Raw genomic sequence first — 24,406 nt, 5'->3', positions numbered from 1 at the left:
AATTTAAAGCAATTGGTCCGGTAGTTGGAGAGAAGGTCGATGTTTTCATGTAAAACAAAATACTGACAGGGGAATTGGAAAAGAGCAACAACAACAACCTAATAACCACCTAAAATAATCCATAGGTCCACTCGGGGTCCAATAAAATGAGCATCAAAATTTTGTGCGAATTGTTATGCGACCAGGGGTCGAGGAAACATCCGTTGTACAAGCGGAGTTTGACGTACATACGCACATGCCGTACTAAATTGATATAATCATACTATTATTTCCGTGAAGTATTTATTTGCGGATTATTACATGGCTAGTAGCTCCGCAGCTGGAGTGTATATCAGTATATTGTACGCTCCTTTAATCCTAGAAAGAAAAAATATAAAATACCGGTGAGATGTAAAATGTGAACAAATATGAGCAGTATGGACAGGAGCTTGTGCAGGTGCATCGAAATTGAATTTTTTTTACAGTCGCATTATAAAAACATGGTTGCTAGGTAATGGAAAACTGCAACTTTTAGGTATAACATTTTTATTTAAAATATTACAAGAACAGCACAACTATGATGAACCGCTTTATTTAAATTGCTTCATGTGCAGTCATGCGATGTATGAAAATATTGTAGTGCAGGAATCAGACAAATTGAAAAAAAAGCTTGAAGTAAAAACTGTTGAATATCATACGTACCGGTACGTTTTTACCTGTATTATTTATACCGGTAATAAGGTAGGCTTTATTTTATTATATCGTATCATTTATCATCGAAGCCTAAAGTTATCGTACCGTGTTCCACAGTTAAGTTATACTGTTATATGGCGTACAAAACGTATAACATTGTGCAGTGCATTCGTGAAGTGAAGTTTATTTTTTCCATCCCAGCATCCAGTAAAAAAATAACATGACTATGATTGCTGAATATAGGATAAGGGTGCCGTAATAGATCAGTAGATTAGGTAAGGCAGTACCGCCACCGGCGAGGTTTCATGTTTTTTTTATAATCTTCTGGTCTTAAATCGGTAAGATGTTTCTTCAAGCAGTGAAATTAGATGCCTCAATTTTTCTCATACTTGATTCTTTTTTTTACAGTTGCAGCAGGTAGACTATTCTGAAGCTCACCTTATTCAGTTATTACTATTTTAGCATCAGTATCCATATTCATATAGACTATCAGTATATCAGAATATTGAATATCAATATTTCTGTGTATGCTAAAATATAATACCAGAATATACCCAAGCTTATAGTCTTTAATATCTGAATATTGTATCAGTGAGTTCGCAAACAGAGTCATGGATGTTACAAATCCTCTTCAAGTTCCACCTCCACAAGATCGAAACAAAATGGATTTACAAAAAATGTTGATTGATGAACGAATACGATGTGACACACATAAAACAAATTATCAGGTAAGTTATGCAATGTTGCCATATTATATTAACCTACAAAAAATTTTTTAAATGTGGTTTGAATAAAAAAACAATAATTAGATATAACTTTGTAGTGACGACTATCTATATGCAGATATGAAAAAAGTAAATGCACATTCTTGAATGTACGCAATCTGGTTATAATTTTTCCTTATTTTTAGGTTTTGAAAGAGCAACATAAATTATTACAAGAAGAAAATGTCAAACTGCAACAACAAGTAACAAGATATAAAACAACTGGTGCAGAATCAGCTGAAGGATTACAATCTATCATCAATGATTTGAGAGGTGATTTTAATGTATAAAACATCTTATATGATTCCCCAGAGCAGAGGTGTTCATAATACTACAAGTTCTTCTGATTACATTCTTTCAACTTAAAATATTATTACAGCACAGCAGACCAAGAGAACAATTCTATTTATATTCTTAGTGGAGATGCTCCATGTATACTATAATTATTTACTATCTCATATTATCTTATATAGTGAAAGTCACCGCATTGCTCCTTTTCATTATTAAGCAAAAAATTGATACTGAATTATCGTACTCTAAAGGTCAACTGGCATCAAAAGAGAGAGAGCTTGAAACTGTTCGTGGACAAGCACTCAATCCACAGAGATTAGAAGTTATTAAAGCTGAAATTACTAAGGAATTGGAAGGTCCTTTGAAAGATCATGTTGAAGCAATGGACAAGGAGGTTTGGATGAAGTTTGCACTTTGTTTCATTGTGTTATTATCTGCATTTACTGTTTATCTTGAAAAAGGAAAACATTTCACAATGAATTTTCATTTTTTCACTTTGTTCATTCACTGCTTCACTGCAAAGAGAGGGTTTGTACTAAACAAATATATCCTTCCTTTCATACAGGTTGAAAAATACAGGGGAGAATATAACAAACTACGATATGAGCATGCATTTCTAAAATCTGAATATGATCACCTTAAAGTTGATCACAAGAGGATACTTGAGGAATTATCACTAAGACATCAAGCTCAAATTTCTGCATTGCAAGAAGAAAGGGATGAAGCTAGAAAAGCATATGATGTAAGAGTTTTGATTTTACCATGAAGGTTGTAAACACCTTTTCTTTTTGTTGACAATATTTTTTAACTCCTCAAAATTTTTGTGGATTGCATAATTTTGAGATTTTGGTTTTACAGGATCGTCCTATGCCTGATGTGAATGACACCCGTAAAATTCAAACTTTACAACGAACAAAAACACAGATTGAACTTAGAGTTAAAAATTTGCTTGATGAAATAAATGAAATTCAAAAACAGAAAGAATACTCTGCAACTGAATCTGATAAAATTCAAAGGTAAGATAGTTGTTAAATAAATAATTCAACTGTTTTACATCATTTTATTTGTGAAATTAAAGTTTGTATCAAATTTTTCTTCATAAAATTTGCAATTTGGTTTAGGTGTCTTGCTTATCATTTTAGAAATCGAGGAATTGTGTTTGTGCTACATAAATTGGTTCAGGAAATAAGTGCACTCATTTGTCTGATCGTTCTCATTGTTGATTGCAGTTTTATTGTAGTGAATTCCAAATTTTGAATATTTTGTTGTGTAGGTCACAGGCACAAGATATTGCTCAACTTCAAGGTAATTTGAAATCAGTTGAAAGCGAACGGAGATCTATTGAATCAAAATGTGAGAGACTACAACGTGAATTACAAAGCAATTCTGAACATAATACCAGGTTAACGCAACAGTTACAGGTAATATTCAATTAAATGTGATTAAATTTTGTATTTTTCAAAATTCAGAAATGAATAAAATATATGATTTTGTTTACAATATTGGATAATTTTCAAAATGTGGCAGTCGCATTTGCATATGCACTTGTCATATGCATTCTTATGATCAGGTCAAGTAAGCTTTACCTTGTACGGGTATTTAATGTGCGGGATATTTTAACATCATTTATTATATCTTTCATTATGTACGAAATTATTTTTTTCTGAAATGATGTTTTGCTTCATAATAATATGTATTACGTTTGACTTTCAAGTAGGAATGGGTCTCAATTAAAATTTTTATGTTATATAAAACATCTATATTTTCAAGTCTGAAAAAAATTGGAAACGATAATATGGAAACTGAGGGGGATTCTTCCGTAAAAAAAAGGTTTCTTTTCTATTTTACGCCAAATACTTCTCTGTTTTTGTTTCCTACTCCTACCTTATGTTCTACATGTCACTATTAGGAGAAAGAAAAAGAATGCTCAGCTTTCAAAAATATGATGGACGAAGAAAGCCACAAACATAAAGTTGAATTATCAAATATAAAATTAAAAGAAATGAAAATACAAGGTGATCTTGAACGAGAAAAGGATGCTTTAAACAATAGGGTGAGTAATTCTAGTGTGGCTGTACCTGCAGTCTATAATTAATGTAGTTCCAAATTTCAAAAACCTGAGTAACACTGTAGGTGTAGATCCATTGATATTGTACGTAAAACTGGATCATGGGTGAGAGCTTAATAAAAGTATTTACAATATCACAACCTGAAGACATGATGGTAATGGTAACATTATTGAATATATAGCATTTTGAATTCCTTTTGATTCTTTATAGTACTTGATTTCATGACAATACTGACAGTTAAGTTACTATTGGATCTCCGCTCTAGGAGAGGAGCCTCATTCTCACTCGTTCTGTCTGAGTGGGTCATCGAGTCACCCTAGTATTATGCGTTTCACCCAAGTTCAGGATTGATGTTTTGTTTCCATGGCAGTAGTAAAAAAACACGCCAATCAGTAAAAAATTTCCACTTCTCTTCAATTTATTGCCATTTTATGGTCAACTACGTCGAATATTGAAATTTCGAGAACGCTAGCTACCTTCCACGGATGGAAATACACCATCCTTCATCTTTAGGGGTTCTCAACCTTTTCTCTGTCAAGTATCCTTCGAGTCCCGAAACAATCAACGCGAACCCCCAGTAATCAGACACCGAACTAAGGTGTGATATATTGACTAACGATTTGTTGAAACAACAATTTATTGACCAGATGTAACCAAATTAAATCTTCGTGTTGATATTATTACCCTTGTCCTCCACCTAATTAATGAATTTTAAAAATCTCTCCAACGTTTCAATGAGCATAATCACTTTCTCCAATGCTCGCAGCATGCTGTTTTTCGAGATTTCACAGTTTGCCTGCAAAGCTGTGAATTTCACCTTGCTGCGTCACAATCACTACAACGCAGCATCATGGAAAATCTACGTTTTAAATGGCATCTAGTTTTAATTGACACGCATTTCCCTCTGGTAGTTATGAAGGATATTAAAAAACAGCAACATACAAAAACTCGACTGCCGTCCAAGTACCCCTGGAAATCTTCTCGTGAACCCCAGGTTGAGAACTCCTGATCTAGATAGTCCATGAACTAGGGAAGCCTTAGAAACTTTAGTGCACATATTCTAATTATTAGCTGCAGGACATCGTAGGTGCGAGAATACAAACGCACATCGCTCAAAATTAACTGACAGCTCCTTTCCCCATTAGTACCCTAAAATGACGTTGTCATGGAGCATCGGTGAAGATCCATACTGGGCACCTACAGGCTTGTTACTGTATGTTGAATGGTTCGTTGGCAATTTAAATTTTTTTTATGCAGTTTTATTTTTCAAACCTCTGGATCTGAAATCCTAACCAGAAAATAGATAATGTAAGATATTTTTCCAACACCTAAGACCATCGATATTAACTTTTATATCAGGTCCGAACTCTGGAAACAGAGTTAGATGTTGCAAGACATATGGAGGGAGAACATAATAAACATACTGAAGAATTGGAAAGAGATGCAGTAAGAAGAGTACAAGAAGCAAAGCAGGAGGAATGGAATAAAAACCATGCATTACAGGTTTATATTTCATTTGATAAAAATTGTCAACCAGGTTGGTGTTAATCCGTTTTGAAATGATTCATCCACTTGAATCGGTCAACAAATTATTGCAAAATGATCTCATAAAACACAATTCCATAGAGTTTTTTGAAATACTGAACAATGGGGGCCATGAACACTAAAAGGCCTCTGGAAGGCGACCACAAGCTATGAAAGGTTGGGCACCACTCTTTATCGCAGATTTAGTCTGTGTTATTGAATGTAGTGAATTTCAAGTAAAAAATGATTTATTCCAGCACAAGTACAGCTTTCATTTATGTGTGTTGACTTTCGATCTGGGAGTGAAAAGCTCAAGTTACTATTTTTATATTTCTGTTAATCAAAATACACTACCTGATTTTCTAATAATACTTGTCTACCATGAAATCATTGTTTTACAAGAGCTTTGAGGTGACTTTTATTTACGGTCATTCATTGTCATTCATTTTTTCATTTCAGACAGAAAAAATTGCACTGGAAGAGAGAGTTAGAGAATTAGAAAGAAGGGTTTCTGATGAACAATCATCTAAACAGAATGAACGAGAACAAGCTGAGGAACGATTGAAAATTCTGGAAGCGAATGAGGCATCAGCACAATCAGAAGCTGCTGTTTTACGTTCAAAGATAGATTCATTGTCTAAAGCGTCTGCTGAACTGGAAAAGGAGCGCGAGAGCAACGCCACCATGAGACAGAGGCTACATGATAAGGTGTTTTTTTATTTGTATTGGAATAGATGGTGAAGAGGAAATTCTATACAAAGACTTTAATACTTTTAAATTCAATAGTGTCTACCGAAAAGAATTATTCTGGGTGCTCCAAACTGCACCAAGATGGCGCACAACCTAAACCCTAACCTGGTACACATACTATGTGCAGGTTGTGCACCAATTCCGAATAGTAATAATATTTCCCATTTTGTTCTTTTTCCATCACTTTCAAGTAGCTAACGATTTGCTGTGTGTAGATTGGTCACAATCAAATTTCCAGCATTGTTTTATATTGATGCATTCATGATATGTGGTAAATGTTTTCGGCATTTACTAGAACCCCGCTTAAAGTCAAAACAATGCTTTGTGATAAGATGTTTATTCACAAGCATTATCTTTACTCAGGTAATTATGCAGTTGATGTGTGTATGAAATGATCATTTTTATGAATCTTTATTCAAAGCACATCCATAAACATTCCCTCAAGAGTTATGCTGAAATATGTATTAAAAGAACAGAATGCTCTTTATTTTGTAACATTTTCCCAGTATGTTCCGGTACCTTATGAATTTATGATAATAACATTTTTTATCTGACTCAATCATATTATCATCATCAAGGAATTAGAACTTCAAACTGCACTGTCTGGTCGTCAGCAATTGTTATCAGAAATGCAAAGACTGAAAGAAGAATCGAAAAATTGTAGAAAAATGGTAGAAGATGCAAGATTACAAACTGAGAAGGCTCAACAAAATGGAGAACGAGTTGTTGAAGATCAGAGGCTCGCTGGGATGGAGGAAAGACACAGGTTGAGTAACATTTTCAAACTAAATTGAATTTGCCAAAATAAAGTGTTTTCCCTGTCACTACAATTAAATTCAGAAACTAATCTTTGAAAGAAAAGTGTTTAATGTGAAGATTACATTGTATATGGTAAGGTCCGCTAACTGAAAACATGAATTATATATCATTAGATATTCGCTGTTTCCATTGAATTAGATTTTTCATAATTCCTATATAAACCTTTATATTTGAATTTCAGATTGCAAGGAAGGATAGATCAGCTTGAACACAAACTATCTAGATTGAGTGAATCCAGTGAAAAATCAACAAAACGCCTCAAAAAAACACAGCAGTTGCTCATCAATAAAATTAAGAGTTTGAAAAATCGTTCCCAACTACTTGAGGCAGAAAAAGAACATCTTGAAATTGAAATGAAAGCCGGGAAACACGGGGTTCCTCTTGAAGAATATAACAGAATGAGGTGACTATAATTATATACAATTGGATATTTTGAATTGATTTATTATGAAACTAACTATTGATGACCACTAAATTTTCAACTAACAAATGCTGATGAAATAGAAATTTTGATGAAAAAAAATCCCACTGCAAAATTTTCCTAATTTACAGCGAATTTTCCAAGAACCGTTGTTTTGTTATGAGAATATGATTGGCTATATTATTATTAAGATATATCACCACTCCATCTTGTGTGTGATTACTTTAAACAGTCTGTAACCTTCATTTTAGGCGACGTTTGAATGATTATCAAAGGAAGCACAATGAATTTGCGAGAACACTGGGATTGTCAGAATTTGATAAGATGGTATTTCATAACTCTACCTCAGCACATTATAACACTGTTGTTATGCCACTGTCATCAACACAAAATGGAAATAAAGGTGCTGGTTGATTAGTTCTCCGTACAGTAATTAGCCTTTTTTTTTCTGTCTATGTAAATAATGTCTTAGCACGTAGTATGTCTTTTAAAGCAGGATAATACACAAAGTGCACTGGTTATCCACATGACATATACGTTATGATTAGTCCATATCAGGTATTAAATAATCTAATTCACTGTGTATATTATATGGGAAGAAAGGTTTTGTTACAAAATATTCCTTTCTCAGGAGGAAGCATGCTGCAGGATTCTGGTGAGCGCGGTATATCTCAAATATGGGAGCGCCTCGATTTCATTGAAAAACAACAAAAAATCCAAGACATTGAATTGGAAAATGTGGCCAAACCTGCACAAATTAGGACGACATCTGATATGCCAACAGGAGATCGACCGTCACGAAAGTTGAAATTAACCACACATACTGTGGATGATGGAATGAAACTGACACCCCAATCAGAACATAGTGAAAATCGTGATCGACCACAGACAGCAGGTTCAGATCGTGACCATGATCACTATTCATCTTCTAGTTTTGAGTCTGATAGCAAAAGTGGCTGAATGTATGCAGAGTATAATTTTCACCAATTGAATTTTTTGAATACCCTTATTTAATTAACTTGCTGTTTATGATAAGAACTTATACAAATATATTGTTCAAGGTGTCACATGCTGACAGCTCTGTGGTATTTTTTGTACCTTGTAGTTGTCTAACACCAAAAGGTTGGGTTCTTTTTGCTAAATGACGAAAAGCAGATTGAAGTTGACTGTCTGGAACATATACTAAGAAAATAGGAAATAGCAGTTCATTGTATACTTTGATTATTATGCATATTATTATATTTTATAAAATATATATTTACAAATTTCTGATATATTATGCTATTAACCTTAGGGACTTTGTTTTCATATAATCGTATTTTTCCTATTCCACATTGGGTAGAGTCGAGTTGGGCTTAGTCGATAATGCGATGACAGGCCAGGGTTATGAAATTAATGTGATGTGCCACAGCCTCCTCTTCATGTTTCGGTAAAAACTAACTAGTGTAGGAAGAGTCCAAAGCCATACAGTGGTTCCATATTCTGTAAAATCATCAATTAGTATCTTCAGGTAGTCAATCAAATTAGCATTTGTTAGATTTTAGACTTGAGAGACTCTCTGTCCCGTTTCTTCTTACTAAAGCCTGAAGAAGTCTAGTAGCCTGCAATGGATACAATTAGATTTAACTCGGCCATAGTCACAACTATCCAAATGAAATAGTAGTTTTATTAAAATTCTATCACTCTAAAAAATCAAATTAAACAAGTCTTGAAAGGTAATGTAATTATTAATACGAGAAAAAATTATCTTACTATACGAAATCACCCGGGCAATTAATCGGAGCTCCGAATTATTACTTATCGATTTTAATCGGTAAGTATGTTGATAGGTATCTGTCTGTTAGATGCACGCGATGTCTCACGAAAGCGAGATTGAATCTGCTCCAGATTTTGCATGTGCATTCATCTTATCTCGGACCAGAAGCCTATTGATTTTGGGCGAATTATGTCGTATATTTAGCGAGTTATAAATTAATTAGTGATGGGACACAAGTTGTCACTATAGATTAAGAGCGCTGTTTGGGGGATCCCCAAACTTTCGATCGATAAGTCTTCGGTCTCCGACCGATATTCTCGTTTGTAAATTGGGAAAACTTGAAAGATCTCACTTCAAGAAGAGAAAGGAATCAACAAGACACAACAGTTCGACACGGTTTTAAAAGTCAATATCCGGTCGAATTATTTTTCTGATGGCTCAATCACGGTGGTTAGGTAACCAGGAAAAATTCTCAAACGTTTCACAGTTCAGAGATGGAACTTGTATAAGTGATTAGGAACTATATTTTTAAGATATCATAAGTTTCATCTAATTTAAATCTAAGACCCAGCGGTATTTAAGACGGCTCATTCGTATGGCGAACCACGTTATCTCGTCCGGTTACTAGTACATGTCGGCTATGGGATTCGTTAGGGTTACATATATATATATTTGGTTAGGTTTTTGGGTATAAATATAAGAAACAAATTCACACCATATATTTTGAGCCATACCAACTGAGAAATTGAAATCCAACGCTTTTCTTTCAAGAAACGACGAAGTTCGATGACAGATCGCAAAATTTCATTTAGATTGTAAATGTTTTGTATCAGATGAGTGGTGTCCCAAAAATGACGTGTCCCGTCTCATTTATCACTTGTTTTACCACATACATTTCATTGAACTAGTGCTTTTTCATACCTACGTCTCATTTATAAATAGATTTATCCACGTACACCTCATTCATCAGATGTTTTTGTGCACTTTCTGCCAAGTGTCAATCATCACGATATTTTTCCTATGTACATGTTGAATGGGTCAAGGTGAAAAAAAGAAACGGGAGAAAAGTACATGTGGTACAAACGGTGCAAATGGGACACGCACATAGAGAGTATGGTGGCACAGTACAAATGCAATGATATATACAAATGGTACAAGTGTACTGCAAGAGCGGGTAATAAAAGTGGGGCAATAGATACAGGAGACAAGCGATAAAAGTGTGTGGCACGTGAAACAACCCAACTTGCTCTAGTCTAGAGTCTAGATTTAGTCAAGTAAACCCACTGATAAACTTTAGGATTCTTCAGATAATCAACAATTACAATGATATCCTCGGAAACATAAGTCCACAATGTAAGTCTTCTTTTTTACGAACACGCTGCATAAGCCTAAAATAAAATGAACTTGGCTGTTGTACTGTCAAGTGTTACATTTAGATAATTATGAATATCTTGTTTTCAACAAGGAGAAAACCAAAATCGAACGAATTTGGTCTGATGCTCTCCACTGGTGTGTACTCCGGCGTGCAACTTGACACCGTAACTCTGAGCGAGTCTTGCACATTTTCATCTGTGAGGCGTGTTCCGTGTTTAGTTCCTGGTAAAGTTCATGGCAAAAAATGTTGATTTACAAAAATAGCTTCAACCAAACACTGGTCTCGTAAAATAGGATTGCTGTTTGATTTAAAGGCGACTTTCTTCTGCTCTTACTGCGCTGTCCAATGTATAGTGACATGATGTGAAATAGCACCCCATTTTGCCGTTGCTGTAATTGGCCCGAAAATGAGACATACGGAAAGTGGTAAAAAAATCCACCTCACATTCATCGTGAAAATGGTAGATGGTTGTGTGCAACGTTTTAAATCATTCAAAACTACAAGAATGTTAGATATAGGAAGCGACTATCAGCTATGAGGTTTTGAAGGGCATGGTATTTCCTGTTATATATGTATATTTTAAAATTATTCGACTTGACTTGAACTCTAATGTGAAACAGCTTGACTTCACCGGAGTCTCAAACTGTAACATCAGAAGGCGTCCAACTTGGATTAGATCGAATTCACAATTTGCCAATGTCTGGGATTGGTAAATCGTCTTACTTATTTCAGCAAAATGAGGTTTGACTAGACTTACCTGGAATGATTGGCAAGACTCGGCTTGTTGGACACGTAGTGGACATAACGATCGTTTCAATATTATGTTGTTGTTGTTGTTCTTTGACACGTTTTTAAAAAGTCGCTTTTCTCTTCGAATACTGGACCAATTGCTTTGAAATTTTCAGTGGTTGAAGATAAAAATTTTCTCCAGAAGGCTATTACTTTTTTTTTTGCTATGACGTCATCAAAATTATGTGAATCTACGTGTCCATATATTTTGAGCATAGCTCTCTTGTAATTGGGTAACCATCACTGGACATTTACCTAGTCGTGCGTGTTATATTTTTTCTAAGCATTTTACCTCATTTTTCACTGTTATGCTTTCAAGTTTTCTATTTAATCAACATGTTTTAATAATTTAATTAAACGCTTAAACGCGCTTTGATGCATCAGCCACTCATACAAGTACGTATGAACTATCAACAAACTGATCTCAGTGACCCCTGCTCTCATATAAAATCAGTATATATATATAAGGGATTAACAACGGCTGACTTCAGAGAAGAGTCATTTGTTTGAGTTCAGTACAACTTCTATTCAACATGTAAAAAATTGGGATTTTTACTGTAAAACCTAACAAAACTACAAGACAAAATGCCTCTGGGTCTAGTGTTTCAATTTATCATTTAAATTTAACTAATCATTCGAATTCTTAAATCCCTAAAACAGACAGTTGACAGTGTGATACAGATATGAGATACACTTTGCCGATGCGACGAGAATGTATTGTGAATTTATTGCAAATCTCTTTTCGGAATCATTCATCAATAGGGGCCACTATATGAGTACACGTTCATTCCCCGACAAATTTTAAACTTGATAAACGTTCTAGAAATGCTACCCTCTCCATATTTTATAAAGAGGTTGTCGAACATCATAACAGTGAAACGCTCTTTCCAGATGCGGTTCGATCATTTGAAATTGGCGTTGTACTAACTTTTCTGTGAAATATGATTTTCTCGATTAGAACGGTCTGGTTATAATCGCGGTAAAAAGGAGTCTTTATTCTAAGCGTCTAATATCAATTTATGTGATGGATTGGTATACGGTTCAATATCGAGGTTTCAGAGTTAAATAAACGATTTCAAGATGATGTAATGTATCTTATTGACCTATTTCTATTTCACAAAACAGGCGCAAAACACAAAACAATGTATTTTAAAGGGCCAGAGAATCGTAGCTAACAGGATCGTCGACTCACATAGATAGATTATTTTGTATTGAGATATGGTTTCAAATCTTCTTGCACATATACATTGAAATTGCGTTCACAAATCACAACTCGTTCTGTTTGAAAGAGAAACTACGTTGAACTTGTTAAATTGAAACAACTGAATTCGGCGTAACTTATTAGATGTAGGGATGGCTATATGGTCCCAATTGCCATTCGAATCGACTCATTCGTAAGAACCATATCGGGTTGCAATTTGACAGGAGGTTTGGTTTCAATGGCAGCTACGCAATATAAGTAGGCCTACTGCAATCAGGTGCAATGTTCGTGTAAAGAATTCTTATGTTATAATTATGTTAAAATGTCTGTAGCCTGTAATGTAAATGAGAAATGGAGATAAATGTGCGAAAAAACGCGTGAAAATTTGTTATAAAATTTCCGAAAACTAAAAAGTGTTTCGTTGTGATAAAGGTATATATAAGGTATAGAATTTCAATACAACCAAACAGGTCAAGTAAAATAAAAGAAAAAAGGGAATTAGACAGATGTTTTGGGAGAACAGAATCTGCGTAATAAAAACAGCGGGTAAGCGAATGCTAAATGGGCCGGAGCCCCAATTTATCTGCTGTTGGGATACATGCTTATGTTTGATTGGCATGGATCGAAGATTTGGAAGAAGTTGTTTGCTCAAGCAAACAGCTAGGAGCGAGTTCTGTTCGCCTACATAGTGCCCTAGAAGTAAGTGGAACCATTGAGAGGCAATCTGTGGAGGGCCTGAGGCTTAATTGGATCGACGTTGGGGGACCGCGTTCGATTTGCCGCCGATCTACGCTCCTCTTTGGCGTTTTTAGTCGTCAGGACAATTCTTAACGGTGGATCACTCGGCACGCGAGTCGCGAGTCGATGAAGGGCGTGGAATTGTGCGAGAAGTAATGTGAATTGTAGAATACATAAAAGGTCGACCCTATCTCTGAACGAAAACTGCTGATCCGTTTGAATCCCAGAACCGGCTCTGCCTTATGATCGCATTCTTCTCCACCCGAGGGTCGATGCCTGGAGTAAAATATTGTTACAGCATAGAAACGCGAAAACCAGCGATCTAATTTATGATTATGACAAGATGTGTACAGTGATAGCCAAACTAAATAGGGCCCAAGCTGAATAAATACGATTGATTGCATGAAAAGCATTTCTAAAAAAGATCTTAATTCAAAGAAAAATGGCAATATTGAACGACATATACGCAATTATACATTGCAGCCTAGGTCAAAAAATCTAAACCCAAACATTCTTTTTTCAAAACCGTGTGGAAAGGTTTTCACTCCATAAGTTTCCATAGGGTACTGTAAAAACTAAAATGATTAAGGTCATAAAGATAAAACACAAACTGCCTGGGAGTGTTAGAATCTAACAGTTCGATAATAAAGAAATATAAACTAAGTATAGAGGACTAAGTAAGAGGTGTGCGTGTGATGTTCCTTTATTTTATTCACTCAATATATTCTGGACGTGTCTGATAACTTGTATGATATAAGATATTAAAAATGACAGGTTCAGAAACACGAACATTACTCTCGTTTAATGCAAGAACGAGTGGCTTCTACACAAAGGTATATGTAACTTTGAATTTTAGAAACATGGTCGTGACTCAGAAGCCATCAACGTAAGATAGAAAGAGCAAGAGTTACTATGAGAAACAGTTTATATAACAAAATAAATTTGAGTAAATCTATAAATCTTTACCAGGAATGGTCTCTTTAATCGCACAATTGCACGATACTAAAAGTTTAATTTATTTTACTGATAGAAGGCAATTTTATCTTAACAAGGAACACAATTACGAATATTTGTAACACTAACTAGGCTTGTATGTGACAGATCAAAATATCAAAGATATTGCTCAACAATCTTAACAGCTGGCTTTCTAAAGTGACAATTACCTTTTCATGGTTAAACAAACGGTATACGGTACTTCTCTCCAGATTAATCAACACTTCTTGTCTCTAGTCTTGTACATTCACACCACATATAAAACAACAATTATTAGGCATTCAAATCTGAATGAAATATATATTTAATAGTATCAATCACCAACTAATACAAATAGCAGAGTAACTATTGTGCGGCCTCACATGCATGATAAAACAATAAAATTATTTATTTAAAACATGAAGAACACTGTTCCGTTAACAGATTAAGATCTGGGATAGAAATTTATAAACGTATAGACGTCAGCACATTTCTTCAACAGCTATCGCATTGATAATGTTAAATAGCCTCAGCCAATGATATGCATAAGCTTCTAAGGCAGATCAAGACATTGTCAAAATTGGCCATGCTGATACACTCTAACAGTAGGCCTATATCTTTTCCGACTTCACATGCATTATAAAATTTTATTATTTAGCATTCTTGACCTAACATACACAAATTTTAAAATTTCTATTTCCAATTCTAAAACAGATATTTGAAGAAAAGAGAAGAAGATTCATCTAAAATCTAAATTGGATAAGTACAAAAATAGTTTACTACATTTCTTTGAAGAAAATAGAATAGACATTCGTTAATCAACAGGTATATATGCTTCTTTCGCATCAACTGAATAAAATTCTCGAGGTAAATCAAAATGACGTAAAGGAGCAGTTATATTTTCAGGGATTTTCAACAAAACTCCGGTCAACTTGCCTCCATAGAGACAACCGGTATCAAGTCCTGTACAATTTGACTCTATTTGCAATTTTTTTACCGCATCATGTCCAAAGTAAACATGCTCTGTACCTTGCCAGCATTGTGCCCATAACGTTCCTTCATGTCTCGATGTTGCTACAAGCTTCTGCCCATGAAAATCATCTTTAACCCACGATAAGGATCTCATATGCAGCATGTTATGCTCATCTTGTAGATTCAAAGGATAATGTGGGTGGAGACCTCCATGAACAATAATAATATTAAGTATTGGAATTGATATTGTGTACGGTAAGTTTCTCAAAAATTCAAATTGCCCGTTTGATAGATGCTTAGCCCATGAATTTGCCCACTTTGGATTTGATTCCTTCTCTCCACTCCGATATTTAAGAGCAGATCGAAGCACAGCTTGTTCATGATTTCCTCGTATGCAGTGGATATCTTTGTTCTTCATGATGAAATCCAACATTTCAATATTTTTGGGTCCTTTATTGACCATGTCACCAACAAATATTGTAACAAATTTTTTGTTATTCTTTTTTTTCACAATATCTATTAATTCCATCGCTTCATCAAAGCATCCGTGAACATCACCAACTATGAAAAGGTCACGGCCTTTGAAATCCAAATACGAAAGAGTCCTATGCTTAACAGCTGGCTCCAATTGTCCAAGTTTCTGAGCTGATGTTGCGGTGCTCAATCGCCTTGCCAATAGGGATATACAATATGCGATAAGTGCAGTCATATTGAAGAATTGTTTTGTTCTGAAAATAAAGATTATTTGAAAAGCCCTCTACTATATATGAAATTATAGATTTATTATATAATTGAATATTGAAGCTGAACTAAATTTTATGAACCATACATAGTACCTGTGAAAGCTCACTTAAATCTTCATTCTGATGTGCAATATCACTGAAGAAAATAATAATAATAAAAAAAAAATAAAAAATTCTAAAAATATGTTTAAATAAAATCTGAAAATATGCACAAATAATGACATTTTAATAATTTTCTCAATAGTGCATGAAGTCAAATGCATCAAATAAAATTCATCAAGCCACAATCACTAAACTAAGGATATGACATTGCATTTAGAACAAAACTAGATGATTTTATTTTCGCAAAGGCCTAAAAAAACTCCATGCTAAAGTTATAAGTTACATTATATTTAAGCATGGTACTCCTTATCGTAACTATTTTTGCACGGGATAAAAAGTTCAATACTAAATTACTACAAAAAATAAACAGTTACGAATGCGCCTTGTGTAGCGTTTAAATTAATTTATAAAACCTAAATTACATTACTGGTCAGTGACAGTGATCGCCACTGAATGGTATTAAATACTCTTAAAAACTAAAATATCAATTTATTTTTATTCTCGTAAATTTAGCAAAATACCCCTCTGTGATTAAATTAAAATAATTTGAGTCAATAGCAGGTCAAGTATTAAACAAGCAAATATTTCAACTCGCTGTCAAAATAGTGGCATAATTTGAGATCTATTCTTTCTGGAGAATGAACTCAGTTGCAGTTGTTTTATTGTTCTGATGTCTAGGACAAGATAATGAAATCTCTTTTGTCCTCTTTTTGCAGCACGATTTACAATACAAAAACACACATCGTTCACCACGAGGATTCCCACATTTTGAACATTTCTCATAAACTAGTTTAGTCCTTGCCTTTTCCATTTTTAAAACACTTTCAATTTGCTCTTGTGTTGGAGTCATTCCATTCACTAATTGTCCATGTTTTTTAAACAATTTTTTCAACTTCTTCTTAGAAATTTCAGTTACGTTTTTTAGGGCATCACTTGACTCGAAAGATCGTTTTTGTGCTTTTTCAGTTTCATGCCGAATTGCTGGCCGCACATAAGGCTGGCATACCCAATGCGGAAGAGGTAGCATGTCATTAGACGAATCTCCTTTTTGACACTTTTCTTTGCAAATATCTTGCAGTTCCAAAATAGCTGTTCTTATGTCATATATGCTTTTGCTATTACCAAGTTTGTCTCGTATTTCAGTATGCTTTTGCAAACTATGAACACAAATTTTGAAAATATGTCCCCTAGCATATGACAGTGGACATGGGGGATACTTATCAACAAAATCCAAATATTCTAATGATATGTCACAAACATTTGGAATTTTATTATCAAAAAGTGCAGGGTTATGCAAATTACCCTCAGCCACCATGACGCCTTCAACGCCAGTTTCTTTTATACATCTCTCTACATCGTCAAAATATTGTATATTTCCATTGGAAAAGACAGGAATTTTTATTGCATTTTTTATAGCCTTTACATATTTCCAGTCAGCCAATCCAGTTCGCGGTCCTTTTTGTTCTCTTGCTCGGCCATGAACTGTTAAAATTTGGCATCCTGCGTTTTCTAACATTTTCGCATAACGAACAGTCTTTTCAACTGTCAGAAAAATTCGAATTTTGCAAGTTATCGGTATCGATAAGTTTTTGTGACAAAGTGATACCATTTTGCTTATAAGATCCCAATCATCTTGCAGAAATGCTCCATAATGACCACGTCTTGCAATTGCCTGAGGACATCCTAAATTTAAATCTACTGCATCACAGTGATCTTGAGCCAAAACGCTTGCCTTGAGTAAAATTTCTGGATCGTTTGCACAAAATTGAACAATCAATGGTCTATCCTCATTGCATGATGTTAATGCATCTTTTCTGTATTGCTCATTTCGAATAAATACTGACGCGTGTAGCATAGGAGTGTAGCACAGCTGCGCTCCATATTTTCTTGAAAGCATTCTCCATGCCAGTTCACTTTGATCCACCATGGGTGCAACTATCATTTTGGGTCTTCCCAATTCTCTCCATAATCTGAATCCAGTATGTTCTGATGCTATCTCTTCTTCTTTCATATTTCTCACTTAACGACTTTCAGATAGGATAGCTATTTTAGTATGTAATCAATAACTCTACTCTATTAAATACGCTCAAATTGTTGTGGAACAATGAATTTGCGTTAGAAAGCAAAGAATAGTAAGTTATGACGCAAATAATTTAAGAAAATAATTGCGAAAAAATATGGCAACTGTCACAGAGAAAAATGAATAATCAGGCACTTGCGAAATATGATACGTCTCCATCAGTCACAAACGGTACCGGTACCGGTATTGTATTTTACCAAAATGTTGTAAATTCAATCATACAAAGTGTATAGGCCTATATTTAATTTTCTGTTTTAGAGTAATCAGATACATTGTAAAATAGGTTTTGACCAAGCTCCTGAAATTTCACAAGTGCCTGATTTCTTTATTTTGTAATCAATGTTGCCACATTTTACCGTACTATTGAAAAATTGGAAATAATATTGTTTTATTGCAATATAGGGATGCAAAAATTTATTTAAAGTCTAATTATCTTGTCAGGTAAATTGGAAACCCCAATGACGTACGGTGAAAATAAAAAATTTCAAAGTGCTGAAGTGCCTGAAATGGTGCCTGAATTCGCAAGTGCCTGGTTTTAGGGAGACCCCCAGGGGTTCTTGACCATTTTCCTGTTACCGTAAGTACCCCGAGTGGTGAAACAATCAACCCGAACCCCCAGTAATCAGACACCAAACAAAGTTGTAATATATAACCTCACAATTATGCAATTACTGAATTAGCTGCAACAACAACTGCGGTACGGTAACTGCTGTAACTAAATTCAATCTTCCTGCTGTCAGGCTGATGTTATGGGAGGCGGACAACTCGACTACACGTACAACTCACCACCAGAGACAACTCGACTACAGAGAGTTGTCCGTCAGCCGATGATATCGCCCTTGTCCTCCGCGCTCCGCCTAACTACCGGTACTGAACTAACAGACTAATGAACTCTTAAAATCTCTCCTAAGTTTCATTGAGGATATAACTACCTGCAATGGCTGCAAAGTCGTGGATTTCGCACAGTCAGACCAAAGCGTATATATAATATAAGCGAGACAGCGCTCAGACAATGGACGCCATCTTGTGCCTATTGTTCTCGGCAATTTAACACGGCGCCTTATGAGAAGTTTCAACACAATTATTGAAACATACCTATTATTTCACTAATATTTTGAGTAGAAAAATTTTGAAGGTCGCGTTTTGAAGTAGAATCTTAGCCGTACATGCTTATATCCTTTCATGTTGGCCAAATTACATTTATAGTACATTAAATTGTCTTTGAAGACAAGTATACCGGTTCCGAGTTGCTTCCGAAGTAAATTGGCCATTCTAATCGTCATAATTAACCATTTGACAATGGCGTTCCGTATGACGTCACAGATGAAAAGTTGTATTTTTTCTTCGAAATTACCGGCCGACCCAACTTTGCTTCAATGGCCGTTTCTATTTTCTGGTTGACATTTTTCGGTCGTCAATTTCCATAATGCCCTACTGCTCAGCTCAAAGCTGCGCTAAAAGAACAAATGACATTGTAGGATTGTTGCGGAGACATTTTACAGCCTCAAATTAGCGTATCACTATAAAATCTTTGGAAATATGACCAAAAATGGTTCTACGCTGTGTTTGGGGTCAAATTTAGCGCATTGGTTAGTTTTTTTTCCTAAATTTCGTTATATATTAAGATAGCATATATCTTAAAGTTCAAAATCCACCCTTCAGTTTCATTCTATCACTTGTACCAGCGGACTTATTCGATTCGGTACAACAACACGACGAAAATTTCTCATAAGACTCCATTGTTTCGCGTTTCCCAAATATGGCACAAGAACTTGAACAAGTCCATGAACTTGCTTAACATTATGCAAGTTGGTTGCCGGCCGTTGAGTCAGACCAGGGAGTCAGACTGTTGCGTATCAACAATGCAAGATCAGGGAAATAGTTTCAATCGGCACGCATTTTCGGGACGGACTAACTTAGAAGGCACTTTTTCAGACACTTACTTAGGCACTCTGGAAAAAGTGTAAAATGGGCGTAATAACTTTTAAAAACATGATAAATTAGTTGAAAATATTAAATATTGAACATGAAAATTGCAACAAGTAAACTCATTGGTAATATTTAAAACGTAGTATGATAGTTGGCGCACGCGCTCGATCACCACATATGCTATGCATTTATTTAGACACTTCGAAAAATATAGAAAATAAGAAAATCAAAATATTAGTCACAATGATTAGCCTAGGTGAATATCCAATGCATGCCCTAAGCCCTTGAGTCTAGTAGTAGTATTTGAGAATAATAAATTGTCACCGGTAGGCACTGGTAATATTTAAAACGTAGTAGGCTATTATAAGGAGGCGCACACGCCCGATCACCACATATGCTAGGCACTTCGAAAAATATAGAAAATGGGAATTATCACCAATAAAAAAGACGGAAAATCCTAATATATGTCACAATGATTAGCCTAGGTGAATATCCAATGCATGCACTTGAGTCTACTAAGGGTATTTGAGAATAATAAATTGTTTACCGTTAGGCACTTATTTTAAAAAAAAGGTACAATAGCGTAATAACTGTTAATAAGATAATGAATCAGTTTAAATATATTCAAATTAATTATTGAAGTTGGAAATAAACAAATATCTTTCTCAAGCCTAAATGCTTGGAAAAACAAGCGATTCAATAATCGATTCTGCTTCTGCTGTATATTTGATGGATAATTCGAACTGGTCAATCTGGGAGAGCATCACCTGTCCTGGCAATGGTCGTGAGTGAGTTACTTCAAGCCAAATCCTGCTGGTGCCGTAAATATTACCACAATCAATGCCAAAATAATTTGGAATTAAAAACATATTCGGTAGAATATGCAATAGGTTTAAGCAATAAAACTGTATTTTACAAAGTTTCAATTAACTTAGTGGTTTTCAACCTTTTCTGCTCTTTTTCCATTTTGAAACACTGTATACCTCAATTTGCGTACAACTCCATTTTTTATCATTTGTTGTGTCTTCTTGAATCATTATTGAGTGATAAACAATTTTGCTATAGTTCGAAATTGTTCCATATATATATATATATATATATGTATTAAACCAGCAGTGACTAAACGATATTATTAATACTACGTGCAAATACAAAGTAATTTTTTTCTACTATAAAACAACAAAATTTATTACTAAGGAGGAATTTCTCCTTGCTGGAAAACACTGATCATTTTTCATCCTCTTCGGATAATTGAACTTCATTAAATTCGTAACAAATTTGCAATGTAAACCATTGAGTAGTATTTTACAACCGTATTTCATTATCTGTTACAAATGTGAGATTGTGGACCTCTTTACAATTTCTGTTATTTTTGGATTTTAGGCTGTTATAAAATTATTCACCTTCGACTGTATATTTACATCACATATCAACATCGACATCAAGTTTGACTGCAGCTTATTGGACACGTAGTGGACATAACGATCGTTTCAATATTATGTTGTTGTTGTTCTTGTTCTTGTACTTTGACACGTTTTTAAAAAGTCGCTTTTCTCTTCGAATACTGGACCAATTGCTTTGAAATTGTCAGTGGTTGAAGATTAATTTCTTTGCTAGAAGGCTATTACTTTTATTTATTTCAAAATTTCGCGTGAATTCTATGAAATTTGATATTTCGTCTAAAATTTTGCTGTATTATTTTTTATCCATGGGAACACGGATTTTAGTCAGTGTCATGACTGGCTGTACGTTTTGAACTTTTTTGAGGGTACCGGTAGCGTCAAAGGTACCGGTAAGGACTGATTCGCTCTGGTCTGACGTGTCCATATATTTGTGCGTAGCTCTCTTGTTTACAGATGAATTCCGGCTCTAAATGTTCAAAATTACGATAATTTTAAATTTATCATTGACAGCACAGTACGTTTGTTTTGTAAAATATTATACAGTCTCCCCAATCACGATGCCCTGACTATATCAATTAATCTTGGCCTCGAATATCACTGATATACGTTAATAGAAGTATTCTATAGATACTTGCTTCCCATTGTGGTTAAGCCAAATTTTCCTTATTGTGCAAACGTTGAATTTCAGTTCCACAAATTAGAATATCTTATTCGATTTAGATGCAAATGACAGTAAACTTCTCTATCTATCTCTATTTTTTCTACATACAAAATTTCATTAAAATAAAACCAAAAAACAAATATTGATTAACGCTCATTCTTGAATCCTGCAGTTTATAAAATGAATCTGAAAGTATGATTACGGGTGCTTCACAGCTCTTAGGTTTCGCCGATATATCGTAGTGAAAATATAATAGAGCGACATCAATATTAAACAATAGAGGTAAAATAGCCTACTTTATTTTACCAAATAAAGTACCTTCCAGACAACAAAACTTTATTAGATGTTCGTTTGCTATGAGAGTTCGATAAATGCTATGATTAAAATACTTAATGTCATATATAATAGTTTTATTGGCAACGCTGAGTCAAAGTGTCAGTGTGTTTTTATGACGGTTTCATTTTTTCAAAATGTTCAATCAAAAATATTTGCCTGATTCTTTGTCAGTCATTATTATTAAAGTTATCCGATTCACAGGTGTTTCTCACTTTTTTTTAAATTTTTTGAGGGAAAATACATTATAAACTATATATATATTCATGTTTACGGTATGCCCTATTTCCAAAAGAGTCAGCGACTAGGTCGGGTACCAATTCAACATTTTTATTTGAAACTACTAGAATCAATTGTGTACATAGAATATGGATGCATATTGTCTTCGTAATCGGCTAATCCGACAATAATCAATCAGCATAAAAAAACAGCATTAAATGTGGCCCCAGATACCTATTATGACCAATATATATTTATTTCATGGCATTTTATTGGTGATAAATCCCATTTTCTTCTAAGGATATCAAGCGCGACTGCGTCTGATACTACATTTCAAACCTCACTTGGTTGTTTACTCATTGTACTTCAGATGATCAACATTCGAATTTTGTAATGCATTAAACCGTAGTAGTATATATTTACGATTTAACTAATTCAGTGAATTTAACTAATTTATTATGTTTCCTGAAGTTATTACACCTATTTTACTTTTTTTTCCAAGGTGCTTAAAAAGTGCCTAAAATAGTGCCTACCGGTAACAATTTATTACTCTCAAATACCACTACTAGACTCAAGTGCATTTATTGGATATTCACCTAGAATAAGCATTTTGACTTATTTTTTTATTTTCTGTGTTTTTTGTTAGTGATAATTACCTTTCACTTGTGCCTAAATATGTGCATGACATATGTGGTGACAGAGCGCGTGCGACTCTCTTCAATGCTACGTTTTAAATATTGTTATTAGGTTTACCTGTTGCACTTTGCGTGTTCAACATTTATTTTGACTATTTTCAACTAATTCATTATCTTTTTAGAAGTTACTACGACCATTTCATCTTTTTTTAAGTGCCTAAAAAGTGCCTACCGGTAACAATTTATTATTCCTAAATACCACTACTAGACTCAAATGCATCTATTGGATATTTACCCAGGCTAATTAGTGTGACTAATATTTTTATTTCTTGGTATTTTATTGATTGATAATTGCCATTTTCTTCTTTTTTCGAAGGGCCTAAATATGTGCCTAGCAGATGTGGTGACCGAGCGCGTGCGACTCCCTTTAATACTATGTTTTAAATATTGTTATTGGGTTTATCTGCAGCACGTTGCGTGTTTAACATTTAATTTGGCTATTTTCAATTAATTCATTATCTAAGTGCCTAATTTGCAAGTGCCTACATTAAGTCCGTCCCCGCATTTTCCCAAGTGCAGTTTCAAGTACTTTGTGGCGTCTAGAGCTGCCGCAAAACCATGGCGGGATTCCCAAACCATGGCCGCTATGACCATTGAAGTGTATACAACCTCAATGGCTATGACCGAACCCACGGCGACTGACTTTTTAGCTGCCACAAACCAAGAACCAATTTTGCTGCCGTAACCACGGCATGTCGGCTGTAATAGCAGGGCTGCCCCTGATGGTGATAAATATTGGGTAAGTTGGAACGCTTTTCTTATGAATACAGTTTTGATGTGTTTGAAATTAGGTTTAGGTTTGAGTAGATATAATTCCGCATGATAAACTAAAATATTGTACATGACTTTGTAAATATATATACTGGTTATAGCGCGATGAAACCATGATAAGAGACGCCGCGGTACGTTCGTGGCAGGAGCTGCCATGAAGTGGTAAGAACTGCGCCTCCATTTTCCTCTGGTAGTAAAAGATATTACAAGTAGCAACACACGAAAACTCTCGGTAGAGGTTGTGCGAGACTCACTCAGGATCCGCCCTCAATGCATTTGCGCTAGTGGGTCCGTATGTATATAACGCAAGGATGCTGTGTCATGAATAAAACACCTACCATACTATACAATTCAAGA

The 24,406-nt window shown here is 34.7% G+C and overlaps 3 protein-coding genes across 3 annotated transcripts; 1 reads left to right on the top strand and 2 right to left on the bottom strand.

Annotated features, from left to right (window-relative positions):
• The first annotated feature begins 1,094 nt into the window (after positions 1-1,094).
• Positions 1,095-8,584, top strand: LOC120331141 (uncharacterized). The gene is made up of 13 exons (XM_078114008.1): positions 1,095-1,400; positions 1,583-1,709; positions 1,979-2,121; positions 2,293-2,469; positions 2,586-2,743; positions 3,001-3,148; positions 3,637-3,780; positions 5,156-5,299; positions 5,780-6,028; positions 6,649-6,836; positions 7,071-7,292; positions 7,562-7,713; positions 7,942-8,584. The coding sequence occupies exons 1-13, from the start codon at positions 1,284-1,286 to the stop codon at positions 8,268-8,270; spliced, it is 2,298 nt and encodes a 765-aa protein (XP_077970134.1). The 5' UTR covers positions 1,095-1,283; the 3' UTR covers positions 8,271-8,584.
• Positions 8,585-14,432: 5,848 nt separating this feature from the next.
• LOC120330868 (bis(5'-nucleosyl)-tetraphosphatase PrpE [asymmetrical]-like) lies at positions 14,433-16,082 on the bottom strand. The gene is made up of 2 exons (XM_039397834.2): positions 15,950-16,082; positions 14,433-15,841 (listed from the first exon to the last, which is right to left on the bottom strand). Exon 2 carries the CDS (start codon positions 15,820-15,822, stop codon positions 14,956-14,958), a length of 867 nt encoding a protein of 288 aa, XP_039253768.2. The 5' UTR covers positions 15,823-15,841; positions 15,950-16,082; the 3' UTR covers positions 14,433-14,955.
• Positions 16,054-18,380, bottom strand: LOC120330867 (tRNA-dihydrouridine(16/17) synthase [NAD(P)(+)]-like). The gene has a single exon (XM_039397833.2). The coding sequence runs from the start codon at positions 17,967-17,969 to the stop codon at positions 16,581-16,583; it is 1,389 nt and encodes a 462-aa protein (XP_039253767.2). The 5' UTR covers positions 17,970-18,380; the 3' UTR covers positions 16,054-16,580.
• Between the last annotated feature and the right edge of the window lie 6,026 nt (positions 18,381-24,406).

This window comes from Styela clava, chromosome 6 (assembly GCF_964204865.1).
Source record: "Styela clava chromosome 6, kaStyClav1.hap1.2, whole genome shotgun sequence".
NCBI lineage: Eukaryota > Metazoa > Chordata > Ascidiacea > Stolidobranchia > Styelidae > Styela > Styela clava.
Note: the sequence above shows the minus strand (reverse complement) of the source record. Positions and strands in the feature narration are given on the sequence as shown.

What these genes read in the sequence shown, in the direction of transcription:
- LOC120331141 (XM_078114008.1), top strand. Translation starts at nt 1,284, where the DNA reads ATGGATGTTACAAATCCTCTTCAAGTTCCACCTCCACAAGATCGAAAC. An exon ending in ATAAAAACCATGCATTACAG is followed by an intron (nt 5,300 to 5,779) that starts GTTTATATTTCA and finishes TTTTCATTTCAG; the next exon opens with ACAGAAAAAATTGCACTGGA. An exon ending in GAAGAATATAACAGAATGAG is followed by an intron (nt 7,293 to 7,561) that starts GTGACTATAATT and finishes CCTTCATTTTAG; the next exon opens with GCGACGTTTGAATGATTATC.
- LOC120330868 (XM_039397834.2), bottom strand. Translation starts at nt 15,822, where the DNA reads ATGACTGCACTTATCGCATATTGTATATCCCTATTGGCAAGGCGATTG.
- LOC120330867 (XM_039397833.2), bottom strand. Translation starts at nt 17,969, where the DNA reads ATGAAAGAAGAAGAGATAGCATCAGAACATACTGGATTCAGATTATGG.